The 16,212-nt window shown below is 34.7% G+C and overlaps 2 protein-coding genes and 1 long non-coding RNA gene across 7 annotated transcripts; 1 reads left to right on the top strand and 2 right to left on the bottom strand.

The window, feature by feature from the left end:
* Nucleotides 1-273: 273 nt before the first annotated feature.
* LOC124897091 lies at nucleotides 274-5,494 on the top strand. 5 transcript variants are annotated; one of them, XR_007053689.1, is made up of 5 exons: nucleotides 277-1,183; nucleotides 2,641-2,810; nucleotides 3,332-3,846; nucleotides 4,010-4,076; nucleotides 4,205-5,494. It is a non-coding gene; the product is annotated as an uncharacterized LOC124897091 (long non-coding RNA). The 5 variants fall into 5 exon arrangements; XR_007053688.1 differs by having other exon boundaries at nucleotides 274-1,183; nucleotides 3,332-4,076; XR_007053686.1 differs by having other exon boundaries at nucleotides 279-1,183; nucleotides 4,010-5,494.
* Nucleotides 1,241-7,939, bottom strand: LOC107863097 (putative aminoacrylate hydrolase RutD). Its single transcript, XM_016708867.2, has 10 exons — nucleotides 7,522-7,939; nucleotides 7,111-7,300; nucleotides 6,579-6,661; nucleotides 6,128-6,228; nucleotides 3,230-3,325; nucleotides 2,898-2,951; nucleotides 2,625-2,773; nucleotides 2,426-2,543; nucleotides 1,875-1,962; nucleotides 1,241-1,727 (listed from the first exon to the last, which is right to left on the bottom strand). Exons 1-10 carry the CDS (start codon nucleotides 7,637-7,639, stop codon nucleotides 1,537-1,539), a joined length of 1,188 nt encoding a protein of 395 aa, XP_016564353.1. The 5' UTR covers nucleotides 7,640-7,939; the 3' UTR covers nucleotides 1,241-1,536.
* Nucleotides 7,940-9,405: 1,466 nt separating this feature from the next.
* Nucleotides 9,406-14,093, bottom strand: LOC107863096. The gene is made up of 3 exons (XM_016708866.2): nucleotides 13,892-14,093; nucleotides 11,599-12,465; nucleotides 9,406-10,338 (listed from the first exon to the last, which is right to left on the bottom strand). The coding sequence occupies exons 2-3, from the start codon at nucleotides 12,339-12,341 to the stop codon at nucleotides 9,840-9,842; spliced, it is 1,242 nt and encodes a 413-aa protein (XP_016564352.1). The 5' UTR covers nucleotides 12,342-12,465; nucleotides 13,892-14,093; the 3' UTR covers nucleotides 9,406-9,839.
* Between the last annotated feature and the right edge of the window lie 2,119 nt (nucleotides 14,094-16,212).

Here is a 16,212-nt window from a genome sequence, read left to right on the forward strand (position 1 = left end):
CGCACCCCCTTCCCACCCCCGCACCCCAATCATTTTTAATTTTTTTTATCGATTTTGCTTTGATTTTTAATCTTTCTTCACTGATTTTACTTGATTTTTAGATTTTCTTCATGAATTTAGCTTTATTTTTTAATTTCTTTTGTCAATTTTGCTTCAATTTTCAAATTTTCTTCATTGATTTTTCTTGATTTTTGTGCGTCGATTTTTTTTTATTTCAATTTTTCTTCACTGATTTAGCTTTATTTTTCTATTTTTCTTCATCGATTTTGTTTGATTTTTAGTTTTTCTTCGTTGATGTGGCTTATTTTTTATTTTTCTTCATCAATTTTGTCCTTAATGATTAAAAAAAAAAGGTGCTTATTATTTAATCTTCACGAACCTTTAAACGCGTATATAAATTTCTCTCAATAATTCTTATTGTTAAATAAATTAAGATTGACAAAAATAAGGGATAAAAATGTGAAAGAAGTATAAACTAATGCACGTTGAGTTAATATATTATTTTTGGCAAGACGAACTCCTAAATATGTATCTAATTTTTAAATCTCTCCTAATAATTTTCACCATTAAATAAGCTTAAGGTTGACAAAAATAATAGATAAAAATAAGGAAAAAGACATAAATTAATGAAAATGAGTTAATAGATTGTTGGTGGGCCAAATTGGGCAGCACATTAGCCAACAACAGGCTTCCACGCTCCTTTGCGGAGGTGTTCCACACGCACCTTGCCAACTCAGCAAAAGGTGTCAAAATGACACACTTTAAGGCCACTTGAGGTGCCAAAATGAACCAATGTCCACTTGAGGTGCCTAAGTGAAAGATGACGTGTCTGGCGATGAGTTTTGCCGAAAGATTTCAAAGCTTGCAAGGATGTTAAACTTCAACATCTATGCATCATTAAGTCATCTTTATCTGTTACATCTTTATCTGTTACTAAACTCTTTAATTACATTGTCGTTGACCATAAGATGTTGTTTACATGTCTGGAGATATGCACTACAAATCTGTGTGTGTGTGTGTGTTCTGGCAAACGGTATTGGAAGTTGTTGAACTAGAGTATAATGTGATTTCTTGATGTATGGTCCATTCTTCTGCTATTACAAGCTTAATAATCATCCTTATTCTACTTAACAGCTGGATTAATGATAAAGAGTGAACAAAGGGAAGAGCGGACTTATTTCAGGTTAGCTTATTTCCTTGTTTTTTTTGAAGATTCTACTTGGTAGTTGTAATTTCTTGATTAGTTCAATGAAAGTCAGAAGACTGCAGGGCTCTTGTTTGATTCATTAAAAATGAGGATAATCGTCATTAGGAAAAGAAAAATGATCTGTAATCATCGATACAACGTAATTCAGAAAATGTCCCATGGCCCCCCCTTAACCAACTCTAAAATAAAAGGCGGCAAGGGCTGTAATGGCTTGTTCTGGTCATTTTGTAAGCACAGTGCAGCTTCGCATTTCCATCCTTTCCTCCTTTCCCTTGTGTATTGTGATTCATGTATATGAAATGCGTGGACTGGAATTTGCCATCATAGGTTCATGTGAGGGCCGCGTTTACTCTGACTGGGTTTAGACGACTTACACCTCTTCGCATGAACTCATATGCCAACATAAACAAACCAAAAAAGAACATCAAGAACATCTGTAGACTCCCTACAATGTCGACCACGACAGACGATCTGCTTCCTTCTGGAGAACTTTTTCTTGAAAGTGGAGTCATATTCCATCCTGAACAGAGACAATTAACTATTAGAGAAATGCAACTTGACCAATAGACTTAAGAAACATACTACAGAGACGCATCTTGTTCCTCCAAGTAGTCCTAATTTCATGCTGCGCTTAGAAGAATAGGAAATAGAAAAACCATATACTTACCAGAGGTTTTCTTGGGCAAATTTGTCCAGTCATACAGGCTAATCTTACTCGTGGATGCCTTGATCAACTCAAGAAGTGCGTCATTGACCTAGAAATTTTAATAATCGTCATATACTTCTACATTAACAATCAGCACTCATGACTACAGCCACACAAATGCCAGTAGATTGGACATAAGTAAAATTTTATATTATACTTTATAACAAAACCAGGTCAACAAACAAGGTCAAACAGATGATTGACTCATATACAAAAGTCCATAACACTTTCATTTGGTCATGATATCCACGCGAATGTTTGATTGTCCTATTTATTGTCTTATTCAAGAACCTACAAGTTGTATGCTGTTGCAATATTCATTGATGTTCTCCATGATGCTACAAGACCTAGCTCCAAAGACAAAGTAAATATACATGGTATGCAGGTTCCTTGGATGCTTTTCTTGACCTCCATCTTAGTAAATATACATGGTATGCAGAGCACTGATGCATATGAAAATTTTGTATTACGGGACGATTCTGTATTTGCGTAATAAAGATATAAGAACATACCTCTTCTGTCCTTTCATGACTAACAAGATGTCCTCCAGGAAGCTCTACCATTCTAGCGTAAGGATATAACTTCTTCGCAAGCCTCTTTGCATGGCCTAACTGAGCAATAACATCATGCCTACACAGAAGAGAATGCTGATTTATATCTAAATAATGTATCTGGCAATTTGAGATTGAATCTAGCTGATAATGCCTTTACCTGCCATGAATAACAGAAATTAGGAATCCAGCAGAGCAGATAGATTCAAGATCAGCCCGTGATAACTTATGAGACCAACAAGCATTTATCTGTCCATCAAATCCACAATTTGACTGCATACCGGATGCTGATATGCCTTTCACATATTCCTGGCACACCCCAAAAATAAGAGGGGGGAAAAACCAAGTAAGCACCGTAAGTCTTGTTTCTTGTGGATTACTTTACAATGGTTGAAAAAGATAAAAGATAGCCGAAGAAACATCTGTCACTCACTTGATATAATACTGCTCTTCGGGTCGTAGTTCCCACATCTTCCTCGAGGTATTCCTGCAAAGAGCAAAACACAAATAGGTAGTCAGATATCATTCCCTAGTCGTGATAAATAGCATCACTGATTAGTATTTATATATATATATATTTTTTTTTTGAGATAGATTAGAATTTATATCTATTGAAGATAAATCAACTAATCAGCAATAAAATAATGCACATAAAACCATCTAGTTTACATTTTATTTGTACACCAATACATGGCACTTTGCAGGAGGGAACTAGGAAAGTGGAGCACTTAATTTTCAGCATTATTAAATAAATAACTAATCAACCTTTGAATAGTGGGTGTCTAAATCAACAGCAGCCCTCTGTTCTGGAGTTTTTGCCTTCAAAAACCGGACAGCAATTGATAGAGTTTGACGATCGATCTGCAGGCAAAAAAGACCAGAGCATGAGAATCAACAAAAAGCTCTTCATTCAATACAAGTATATGACGAGAAACAGACGGGAAACATAGTGTTTAAGGTATAACATTAATTTGGTTAGCATCTTTTGATACAATTTGCACTCATAAATATTACAGGATCTTATTCGTTGGCGAGTATGTATCTGTTCAAAAAAATTTGTTCTATCTCACATGATGTTGTCAGTAAATATCTTTTCTCGATCAAGTAAAGTAATAGAATTTTATTGATAACGGAAAAGCATTTGTACGGAACCATCAATCAGTTATGTCTAAGTTCCAAACTAGCTGGGATCACTTTATAGAAATCATATCAATTAAAAGAAATTCAAATGACTCACGACATTCACGGCCAATTTAACATGACCTTTTGTTTGATCCTATATCATCAATTGGGTTCCTTTGAGCCGAGGGTCTATCCAGAAACAGCCTCTCTACCTCTGCGGTAGGGGCAGGCCGGCGCACTAAAGCTCGCGCTATGCGCAGGTATGTTTTTATTGTTGTTGTTACTCTTGTTTTATCATCAATTGGGGTGCAGTTGAATTGAATAAATGTTTAGGCTACATCACCAATAGACTAAGATATAGTGATCACATTACTCATTTTCTACTGTAATTATTGTCCCTTCATCAATCTTCCAATTTTACAGACTCACAATTTTCAGATACTTGAATGGGTGCATTACTCAACCTTTTATAGAAACCCACCGAACTAAGGTACTTTTTTTCTCGATTTATTTTTCCCATAAGAGCTGTTCAACACACTGTTTTTCACCCTCTCACCTCCTTTGGAATTTGGATAAGTACCACTCTCTCTTCTTATACCACATTATCCATCTCAACAGACTCATCCAAGCCATCTATAACTCTTCGGAAGTTGCTTCTATGTTTCAAAGACAGCATAATATTGCTTAATCACGCATAATGTTACCTCCCATCCCTTGAACGGTATTATTCCGAAATACCTAATTTCCTTCAATTTTATCAGTAAACGGATTTCTGACAACATTCAGTGCTCAGGTCGCTGTTAAACAAAAATGTCTTTCCACATACATTTTAACTATGCAAACACGACTTTTTATTTATTTCTCAGATCAACCGTTTGCGTCTTCTAGGCTGCCAAGTAGAAAAACATTGTGGAATTAGGAACTACTCAATCAAATGATCGTACTGCCTATCGAAGCAGCAGACTGGCCAATAGCATTTCACTGGATTAAGAGGGGTCTCTCCAGGCCTTTCCAGAGCAAAGGAGAGTAGACTACCTAATCTACAAATATACATGGAATTGCTACTAAAGAAGAACAAAAACAGTATCCTCGCCGTTCTCATACACAAACTGGAACATCTCTCTCTCTCTCTCTCACACACACACACACAGAGAGAGAGAGAGAGAGCGATGGACAAGATGAGGTTTTACAGAAGGCGAAATCTTTGTATTTCCTATTAGAATAAGAGAAAATGGCAACGTGCCTCATTGCCTATATATGCTGATGGGTACATTCTTAATTAGTATGTACCAGCACCTTATTCTTATTTGGATAACTATGTTACTGATATCATTTTATAAGCACCAAACAACTATATGCTGCCGTGAGGCCCGGGGATTATATATCATCCAGGCAGTAACTCATGGGACAATCACCCATAACATCATGCACTTACAGCTAGTTTGTAAATCTCACCAGCAAATGTTATTTGAAAAGGTAAACTGTACAATTGAGGTGAAAGGATGAATGCTGCATCTGTTGTTCAAGCCTAAATGATGATCTGCCTAGTGTAAACAAGACTTCAGGAGAGAATAGAGACAACGAGATGGAATTTCCATTTTCATTTTTAGATACTCATAGCCCGTAGGTAACAGTGAGCAACAAAGTGTTGCTCTAATCAATTTGATCACATTTTTATTTCAGAAATAAACTAGTACTATCCCGTCAAAAAAGAATCAAACAACTATTAAATTGCAAAGAATTCCAAGTTCAGGCAAGGTTATACAAGCTCAAAGCACCACTACACCAGAAGTCTAACCAAAAAGTAACTTCTAGACTATACACAAGCAAAAGTGCATCGACATGTAATCCCCCACGGAGAAACAATATTCTTCCAGTGTTTTGCTCAAGACCACATATTAAAGGTTAGCACTCTGTTTTATCATCACTATCTTGCTGTAATTGAAATAAGAGCGATTGGAAAATGAAGAGAGGAAATGGATAAACTAAAGAAGAAACAAAACCAGTCAGAGACACTCTATCTCATCTCTCAGATCAGGAATAGCGCACGGTTCGAAGCTCAATGGATGATGGGCCTGCTCCTCTACCCTTCTCCACTAAATATGACACCTTTTTCAACTACAGGGTTCAACCCCGTAACATGCGCCTAATCTACGCATAGCATGTTACACCCTTACCATCATACCAGATCCCAGTGAGCTTGCAGTATGCAAATTCCAATTTCCACCTTGCTGCTTTCATAACATGACCATTGATGCCATGTAGTAAAACTTGAAAATGCTAGAATGGCTGAATGGCCACAAGTAATCTCAATTAGCAGAATATCTTCTGTTCTTTTATTTTCAGTAAGCTGATTTTTAGTAATCTCAATTAACATAAGGGGTATGCAATGCAAAGCAAAACCAAAAAGGTCGTTCAACTTTCAGATACATCTCAACCATTCAGTAAATCTTTGAACAATATGTCCAATGACCATCTCAACCATTCAGTAAATCTTTGAACAATATGTCCAATGACCAATAGTTGACGAGAGGATCTTACCCTAGGTATGCATTCATAGCCTCCTCCAGTGACATTCAGTAAAGCCAAAGATAAAACTCTCTCAGGCACCATTGCAGCCAATTTGCAAGCTATCATAGCTCCTGAATGATTGGAAAAAGAGTAAAAGTAAGCATACATGTTAGCGCCAAGATTAAGTAAGTCTTTCCGGGGAAAAGGATGAACTTGCTTCTCAAATATCTTGTTCCACATTTTACTCAAGTTGTCAAGTAGCCATCGAGTTAAGCTGAACTGCAAAGATCAGTTTCTAAAACATGAAATGCCTTTAACTACTCTTAACATTTAACTGGGAATATTCACTTATTCTCATTAAGTAAAATTAGCGTGTTGGGACCCATGCATTCTATTGAATACTATATCCTCCAGATTTTATTAAAGATGCACCAAGTCAAGAACAGAGATGGACAAGGTCATAATAGAGTCAGAAACTCACCCATTGAATGGCCAAAGATGTGCGCTTTTTCCCACCCCAAGTGATCCATTACAGCAATTGCATCTTTTGCCATAATGCTAGTGCTGCACCAACAAACACCCAACATCAATTTAACATGCTAACTACTTAACATTAGTTGCTACCCAAGAACCAGAAAAGTAGCTGAAAGTTGCGGCAAAGTCCCGATTTTGACTAAGGGGGTTCAAAATATAAAGAAGCAGACACACATAAAAAAGAAAAGCAAAAGAATTCATAGATTACATCTACCCTATACACATAAAAATACTTTTGACCTTACATATAGTATAATTTTTGATGAAGGAGTTCGAATGAAAATGCCTAATTGGAGCCTCACAAGAACTAAATTTTATCTTGAGTTGCTCCTATTAGCTGTAAATATTCTATAATAATCAGAAAAGTTTTCTTTTTTCCTTCAGCTATCAGAATTTTCATCACATAAGCATTTCAAGAATTACCATAAGATATGAAAATACAAAATAATAATAAAAAAATTCAGGTAAATGGGACTTACGTATATTCTGATTTTTTAGTTGGCACAGAGCTTAAACCCATTCCACGATTATCAAAAGCACATACCTCCACACCCCCACCACCTTCACCGGAGCTCCGATCACTGGCCGGCGATTCAGCATCATTCGGCGTAATCGTTCCGGCAAGCGCCTTGATCTGTGGGTCCCATGAATTATGCGTCCCAGCCAATCCTTCAAAACATTAACAAATAAACCAAATTAAATCCAAAATAAATAAAATAAAATTGTACAACGTAAAACCCAAAGAGGAAAAACATCCAAAATTTTTTTTTTTAAAAATAATCAGCGCGATACACTGAAGCTTCCGCTATGCTCGGAGTTCAAGACTGGCCCGAAAACGCAGAATCCAACCCATAAACATCGAGAAATGCTAAGGAAAAACGAAAAATTACCAATAATCAAGAGAACTTTGATAGGGCCTTGACCATAAGTTCTATAAAAAATCTTGGTTCCATTGTTGCAATTTGCATCTACATCATTTTGATATTTGCCTACCTCACAATAAGGCATGTTTGGTTTTTTCTCTCCAAAAAATAAAAATCAAGTCTTTACAGATTATTTTATTTCAGGGGCAAAAAAAAAAAGAAGGAAGAAAGCAGAAAATTAGAGAAGGAAGGTACAGGTAGTATCTGTATAATGTGGGAATTATTAGGAAACAAAATCAAGAATGTGAAGAATTAAAATGAGAACAAAGAGGGAATTTTATTTTTGTTTTATGTAATGTTGGACTCCCTTTAAATAAAAACTCAATTCAGACTACTCATTTTTGTTTTGTTTTGTTTTTATTACTCCTTCCGTTCATTTTATGTTAAAATGAGACGGAGGGAGTATAACTTTTCAATTTTATTATTTTTTTCGTTTTATTTTATGTGTCGTTATTTAATCAGATATGAAATTTAAAAATAAAAAAAAATTTAATAATATTTATCAAATTATTTTTATAAAAAAATGTGTTACTATTTTTTTTTTAATTAAGTAGGCTCAATAAAGATAAAGGTATAATTATATTTTTAAATATTTATCAAATAAAGAAATATGTCATTATTTTTAGAATAAATTAAAAAGAAAAAAATGACACATAAAATGAAACGAGGTAGTATATCCCAAAAAACAAACCTATGATATTATTAAAGTTAAAAATAATTTTTATTTAAAATTTTAGATGCCAATTTTTGAAAATTTGCTAAATATTCTATCAAGTTAAAAGTGGCACATAAAATGAGACGAGGGGAGAGTTTAATTTGTTTGGTGATTAAGTGGGGCCAGATGTATACGTGGCAGATAAGGAACGGTGGATTGAACAGTCAGTGAGGATGGTCGGCTTTGAGTAGCTCCGCGTCGGAAAAAGTCAAAAGTCAAACAAATCGCATTGATGAAGCATAGTAGGAAATTAGAAGAAATAGTCTTTCATTTTGAGTTGAATTAAAACTGTAATTATCGATAATATATTTAGTATAATTTTATTAATTATAGGGGGAAACTGATAGTAGTATAATATATGTACTCAGATTTTAATTTATTTTTATGAAACAGAAAAATTATTTTTAATAAATCATTATATCAAAAAAAAAAATTATTTGCAATAAGATTCAAAGCAGACAAATAATAATAATTTCTTTTTACTTTTTATTTTTGAAGGATTGATGAATCTATAATTTAATTATGGCGGGCATTTCCTTTTCAACGTTATTGTTAATCTTCAACAATTTTTTTTCTATTTAAATGTTTGAGAGTGCACGTTGCAATTCTTAACGATCCCTGAGATATGAAAACCCTTTTATTCTCTCACGTGCAACACAGATTTAACGTTTTCTTTTACTCCCTCCGTCCCAAATTTTCTAATTTGATTTCTCATTTTACTTATTTTTTTATTAATAAAAAAAGACAAATTTTTTTTTTCATATTTTACCCTTTATATTAATTATTTTTTTCTTTAAATTAAAATATAAATATTATTTAATAGAAGTATTATGATAAACTAACCATATTATTAATTATTTTACTTAATCCGGAGGGAGTAAATTTCTTACTTTTTCTTTTTTACACGAGTTCAAAATGATAAACGAAATTTCTAGATATTTATCAAAGTTTACTGGACATATTTGTTCCAGCATAACTTTGAAACATGTGGCCTAGGAAATTTGAGTGTGTTTTGATTTTAATATAGCTGATTCATCAAACACACGATTGCATCTGGACAAAATAACAAAATCTTTATCCACTTAGTTTCAAATATCTCTTTGTTTTCGAAAAGAAATACTAATTCATATCGAGTCTAAATTGAAATGTTGGAAATATACCTACAAAGAAAAATATATACAACAACATAGCCAGTGTCATCCCACCTAGTGGGGCGTGGGGAGGGTAAAATATACCACCAACTTCGAAGAAGTAGAGAGGCTGTTTCCGCTAGAACCTCGAGCCTCGGCTCAAGACAAATATACAAACAGACTATATTAATGCAGTACACTATACAGCTAGACCAAAAATATCAACTGACTGGATATGGAAACGTACACAACATAAATTACCAGACCTTAGCCCAACTATATTTTACAAAATGCCTTTAGGTTTGAGGCGTAGTGGTTGTATATTTACAGAATGCAGAGCCTTACCTACAAGCTAGAATAATATATCTCCGACGTGATGAATGTTATATACTTGACCTGAGATAGTTTAATATTTGTGCTGAGCAAGAGCTTGGGCTACGTCAGGTTAAGCCGTTGCGAGCAGGAAATAGCCATCCCATGGTCCAACCAAGTAGCAAACCAGCACCAGCAAGACCCAAACCCAAGGCAAAAGCTACAGCAGACTTGTTTGTCTTGCATTTTCCCTTTCCCGGCTTCCTCTTAATAGGCTTGTTATATCTGAACTTCTTGAGTTTCCGGCCATTGATTGGGATAACAGGGAAGAAAGTCGAATAGTTGTTGGAGTTTTGTTCATCTTTGTTCCTGAGCTGGAGAACCAGAGCTTCAAGCTGCAAAATTTGAAGCCACTGCCGGTAAGCAAAGAGGTGGGACGCCTGTCGGAAGAAGAGCTTGATCACGTGCTCTTTCTCGTTGTATGCTTGCTGCGCCAATTGTTCAGCCTCTCTTGCCCGGGTTTGAGAATGGCATAGTGCTTCCAACAGCTGACCTTTGCTGAGATCGTTTGATCCTGGTTGGGTTTCTGCTGTGAGGACGTTGGCAATACTTAAATTGTCATCACCACTGGAATTAGAACGATACACGTTAGTGTTATTAGTAATTAGAGAATGAGATGAGAAGGAAGCTAAGGTCAACCACAATACGTTTTGGAGTTCCCTGACAATTATTGTTGCTTCAGGCATGACTACAAACATTTTCAACCATTCAAATGGTAGAGTTGGTGTTATTATTTTAATTAAAACGCTGAAATTTGTGAAAAAGCATGTCTAAGAAAGATGTCATAGTATGCTATGACATTGTTTGTGGAGTTTCACAATATTACAGAAAACAAGCAAACTATGGAAGAATTTCATAAGCCCCAAGAAATCCTTTATTCATTTACAATGTTAGGTGCTTGAAAGAAAAAGAATGAGTAACTATAAGAAAGATGTAATATCACTCTCGGGGAGTCATTGTTGATTGATCCACCACACTTGTCAACAGTAAGCAACAACCAGTATCAGAGTGGGTCGAAAGTTTCTTTTAGGTCTTCAATAAGAAAAAACTTGATACGCTACAATATATAATGATTTTACAAGTCAGATCGTCTAAATGTCGAACATGAAGTTGGTGGGTGATTCACTAGACGACTAAAATAGAAAATGAAGAAATAAAGAAAATTAATTGAATTGGGATAAGATCCTAAGAGAAAAAGAGTTGAGGATTCAACTCATCTGCACTCATGCTGATGAAATTTCGACAAGTTGAGTGCATTGAGACTTTTATCTTATAAACCCACATTCCAGGCCAAGTTTACTACCTAAACATCTTTCAACTTCAAATATCCATAATTCAGGTCTATTGTAGATTTTTATATAAAGGAGGAATTTTTTTTTGTCTTCTATCTCCTCCATAGGATGGAATAAACTTGCCGTCTTCCACTTCTTTTTTTTCATGTGCTACAACTTGTTACAAATTCAAGGAACTAAGTCTACTCTGCCTATACTCCCTCCATACTAATATGTTTGATCCACTTTCTACTTTAATACGTCCTAAAACTTTTATCTCTTTGCTTAAATAGCGAGACAGTCACTAACTCCAAATAGTCATTTTAGTATCCAATAATGCTGCTTTATATTATTGTGCATTCTTACATCGTAGTATTTCTTCACATTTTTCAATCATAATAACTAAGACAGTTTTTGTTCAACCTCTATGGAAGTCTTCCCATGTCATAGAAGATTGAACAAGGAAAATATGTTAAAAAGAACATCGTGTCATAGAAATCTAGTAGCTAGCTCTTCAACCAGAAAAGATAATAGCTAGCTGTAGTTGGATAAATACCTTATTGACTGTCCTAAACCGCGTGTTAAGCACCCTTTGCCAACACACAATATCTTCTGTTGGCTTTGTGAAAGATGATGTCCTGGATAACTGTCAAGAGTAACCAGAGATTCCATATCTGCTATACTAACCTGGTTAGAGAACTGCGAACAATTATATGACTCACTTCCCAAATACTGAGGCCGTGAATGATCAGAATTCGCAAAACATCCAGATGATTTGGGAAAACCTGAGGCAGCTAACTCCTTGTCAGCAGTGCGCCACCATGGTTCCGCCTTCTCTACTTCAATCCATTCAGAGTCCAGTTTAGAACATGTTTCTTTGATGTCTCCAGGGTCAAGGCGGCTGTAATATTCGAAGTCCAAAAATCCTCTGGCATCCCTTTTTACTGGTATTTCATGTGAACCATCACCTACTACATTTTCGAGCATGAGTGATGGTGCATCTTTGTAACTATATGCAGAAGAACTATAGCCCTTGATCTGCTCGTCTAGTGTTGCAGCATCATCACAATATGTTTGAGAATAGAACTCCTCGATTAATTGGTTTTCCGCACATAGTTTCAGAACATCAACACTCTCTGAGCTAAAATCTTTGCGCTCTGACTCTAACATACTCAATTGTTCATATGAATTATCTTTCTCGCAATCATGAAGTTCCCAGTTCCTGCGGCCTGAAGGATCCTGTGAATCTTGTTTTGCATTTCTAGAATTTTGGCCAGGCCTTAATTCCGCAGAAGACATCAGGAACAGAGAGAATGTTGGAGCTGTCTTTTAATTCCTAGAGAAGGAACAGTCGGGAGTTCACCCTCATATGGACTCCACTAGCAGTTTGTTGCCTTATTATCCATTTCTTAATCGGTTAATCCTGAATAAGCAACAAAAGTATGTAACTGTGGGAGCAAAGCACATATGGGTTAAAGCCAAGAATCGAGGAGAAATAAGTTCTATAGATTAAGAAGTTGTGGAGTATAGTTTAGTCATTAAACAAAAATCTGAATTGAGCAGCAGAAGAAACTTCACTTATCAACCGCTCTTTCTAAGCAAGAAATCGAAATGATCTATTTTCACTCTGCATTCAACTTTTCAACGAAATCTACAAGAAATCAGATGTTTACTTCCCAAAACGCCCTTGATTCAAGAGAATCTTATGTCAAAAAGCACCAATGCTTCGTCTTTTATTCCCTCCAGTTACTAAAGAAAGTGCCGTTATAGTAAATTTCGGTCTAGCATACTTCCACAAATGGGGACACGAATACTCCCGTGAGTAATATTTATGCCAACAGGACCAAGATGTTTCCTTTTACAAATTTCAGCACATCTAGAGACGATTCAAGTATTACCTTTTCACTGTGGAACATTTCTTTCGTCAAGCCTCTATCAAGACCATGAAATCAAACTGACAGAAAAAACATTATGCACATAAACCGAAAAATATTCCCTCTTTTCAATTTACTTGGCTCCTGTACCGAAATTAGATGTTTCATTTTAGTTGTCCATTTTAGCAAAATCAATACTGGGTACATTGTTGTTGTTGTATTTTAGCAAAATCAAGAGAGTTTATTTTTTTTCCATACTACCTTTAGTACTAAATGACTAAATAAGGGGCAGTAGCCAAACCGTGGTATCTGGGCCAGCTTGCGTGCACCTACACTAATTCCACGGGATACCTGCCACCTCCCACCAGCAATAGAATACTAGGTAACTCTATCCACCAAGGCTAGAACAGATGGTAAGAAATCGCCTAGTGTTTGTCTCTCTGTGTTGGATTGAGACCTCATGATACTCAACCCAACTCCATTGAATCACTAAGCCACACCCTTGGGTGCATTAGTAGCCAAATTTAGAGTTCCAAAATATCATTAACAAGATTAGTTTAGTAAAATACACCTCTAGTTAGAGCTTTGTTACATGAGCCAAATAATATGAAACGATAGAGTAAGATAAACAAGACATGAACTCCACAGCTTAATTATCCAGTCAACCCATAAACAACTATATCATCTTTACAGTTTACACCTCCCAATTATCATATATGATCACTAATCAAGAAACCCACCTGGAAAAACTCTACACCATAACAGAAATATTCAACTTTTTTTTTCTGTTCATCAAGTCTCAGTATGCTAAAAACAAAAATTCCCAAACACCCTTTATTTATTTATGCATAAATAACAGCAAGTGTTGTTCAGATCAGGAAAAAAAGTACAGTAAAATTCAATGAACAAATGAAAAAGAAAGCTAGTGGAATAGAGTAAAGATGGAGAGTTGAAGTATAGTGAAGAGGAAAGTACCTGTTAGACAATCATGGAGATGCTTTCAAGGAAAGAAATATACAGTATTCTTGATTCTATATCTTCTTCGAAAATACTGTGTCCATTTTTATATTCAACTTTATATTAAATTCAGTGTCACTATTAACTATCAATTAATAATTCCACCTAAATATGCTAATGTTTATCCAGTTATTCTTTGTACATTTGCAATAAAATCGCTGTTCCGTGAGAGTAAATAATAAGTTGATCCTTTTGTATGTATTGTGGCACTATGATTGATATTTTCGTTACGAAAATGCGTCATGTTTAACTAAAACTTTTGAGTTCGAGTTTTGAAAATAATAAAAATAATTAAAAGAATATTATCCTCAAAAATAGACCATCAATGAATGAATTTAAAATATTGAGCTCAAATATATAAAACTCCAATATGAGGAAAAATTTTAAAAATAATCTTTGGTCTTTCCTATTAATTTTATAATAATTTAACTTTTAAATGTTGACCGGTAGAACTTCATGTTGTTACAATTTACAGGGTAATAAACATAATTATATGTATTAATGGATAATTTGATAAAAATAATAATAGTAACTACCATGTTATGGTAATATTAATATTATGTAAAAATATATTCACAGTGTCAAGATAGATAACATATCCTATTCTATTTTAAAAACTCTATCCCTTTTACATTAAAATATTTTTAAAATTTTTTTTCCCGTCTATCGTAGAATTTATGCGTCGGCGTTTGGCCTGAATTTTTTTTTGAAAAATTATTTTATCTTAGTGAGAAAAATGAAAATAATAGTATTTAGTGATAATAATTATTTCACTTTAATGAAAATTATTTTTGAAAAGTAAAACTTGTTTTCACTTTTTTTTTTCACTTCTATTTCTCGACAAAATTTCAAAAATAACTCCAATTTCTATTCTTAACCAAACACATGCAACACCAACTCCAATTTCAACTCCAACTAGGGGCAGAACCACCTTATGACTACATAGTTAAAATTATTTTTTATGTATATATTGTTGGGTTCATAGTAATGAAATGGTGTGAATGGAAAAATGGAGAGTAAAAGGATGGAGGAAAGGAGACACTAAAAATGGAAAGTGTACTCCTAAAATGGCAAGTTTACTCTTTCTCCCACATTGGTGGAAGAAGAGAACTTGAGAGTGTCTATAATGAGAAATACTTACTCCACATGACAAGTGAGGCAAGAAATAAATGATGTCTCGCGCTGTCGTTGTCGATCGCTTGGCTCGGCTTCGGATTTGGATTTGAAAAACGATCAATGAGATTTATCTTTTTGGACAAAATTTATTTGAATTCCGAAGAATGCCAAGGAAAAATGCAGTAACAATATTTCAGAAAGGTTGCACTATTTCAGATTGTTGCTTCTGTTATAGAAGATTGCACAGTTTCAGAAAGTTGCAACTCTTCAACGAAAATACACACTGTTTCAGTGAACCAGTGCACTGTTTTAGAAAAATACTGCATTATTTTAAGTGAATAGATATGCATTTTCAGGAAGATTCACACACCTCTATTATGAACCAATGCCACCTTTTCAAAGGGGCATCTAGTGGATATATAACCCTGGTTTCATCCACAGGTTATAAAATAGAAAATACAGAAATTTTCATATTACAAAACATTCTTCTTGTCTTAAAAATACTCTAAGTGTGATCATTCAAACCGTGAGTGTGTTCGAAGAATCCGCCTATTTGAGGTACCGCTATAGTCGGATTGAAGGCCATTTTATCCTGAAAGGAAGATTCCATAACCTCGGGTACAATGAGGGGAATTATTCCTTAAGGAAAGTCCGTGAATTCGGACGACTTGACCTTAAACATTTCTGTTTCATCTTTATTTTTTGAAAGATAAATACACCTCTTGGAAAGGTCCTTTTGATCTTGTGTTGAGGGTATTTAAAACTTCATTGTGTTCTTGTTCATACTTGAACACGAGTTGAAGTTGTTGTTCTGTTATACAGATTCTACGTACCCGTATTGTGGAAAATAACAATCTTAAGGAATAACCTTTACAGAATCTGTATTGCTTGTTTTTGGAGATTAAAGCTTAGGCTTTCTACTCCGTTTGAATTTAACTAGTGATTAGAAGACATAAAATCTTCATCACAAGTCAAGGTTCACTCGGTTGACGATTCGAAGTAATAAAAACCTCATTGTTAACTAGAAACAAGAAGAAGAAGAGTTTAAAGTTATTTAACTTTATTAATAGTATTCTGAAAAATATTAATTTTTTTGTCTTGTGGTGACAGAAAAAATGACAACTGAAAGTCAAATGATGGATGCGAATGGTAGATGGATTTTG

This window comes from Capsicum annuum, chromosome 3 (assembly GCF_002878395.1).
Source record: "Capsicum annuum cultivar UCD-10X-F1 chromosome 3, UCD10Xv1.1, whole genome shotgun sequence".
Taxonomy (NCBI): Eukaryota; Viridiplantae; Streptophyta; class Magnoliopsida; order Solanales; family Solanaceae; genus Capsicum; species Capsicum annuum.

Bases quoted from the DNA above. Each gene is read 5' to 3' on its own strand.
- LOC107863097 (XM_016708867.2), bottom strand. From the start codon at position 7,639: ATGCCTTATTGTGAGGTAGGCAAATATCAAAATGATGTAGATGCAAAT. The intron at 6,229-6,578 runs GTGAGTTTCTGA...CCAATCATTCAG, and splicing joins CATCTTTGGCCATTCAATGG to GAGCTATGATAGCTTGCAAA. The intron at 1,728-1,874 runs GTAAGTATATGG...GTCTCTGTTCAG, and splicing joins TTTGCCCAAGAAAACCTCTG to GATGGAATATGACTCCACTT.
- LOC107863096 (XM_016708866.2), bottom strand. From the start codon at position 12,341: ATGTCTTCTGCGGAATTAAGGCCTGGCCAAAATTCTAGAAATGCAAAA. The intron at 10,339-11,598 runs GTATTTATCCAA...TTCTAATTCCAG, and splicing joins GGTTTAGGACAGTCAATAAG to TGGTGATGACAATTTAAGTA.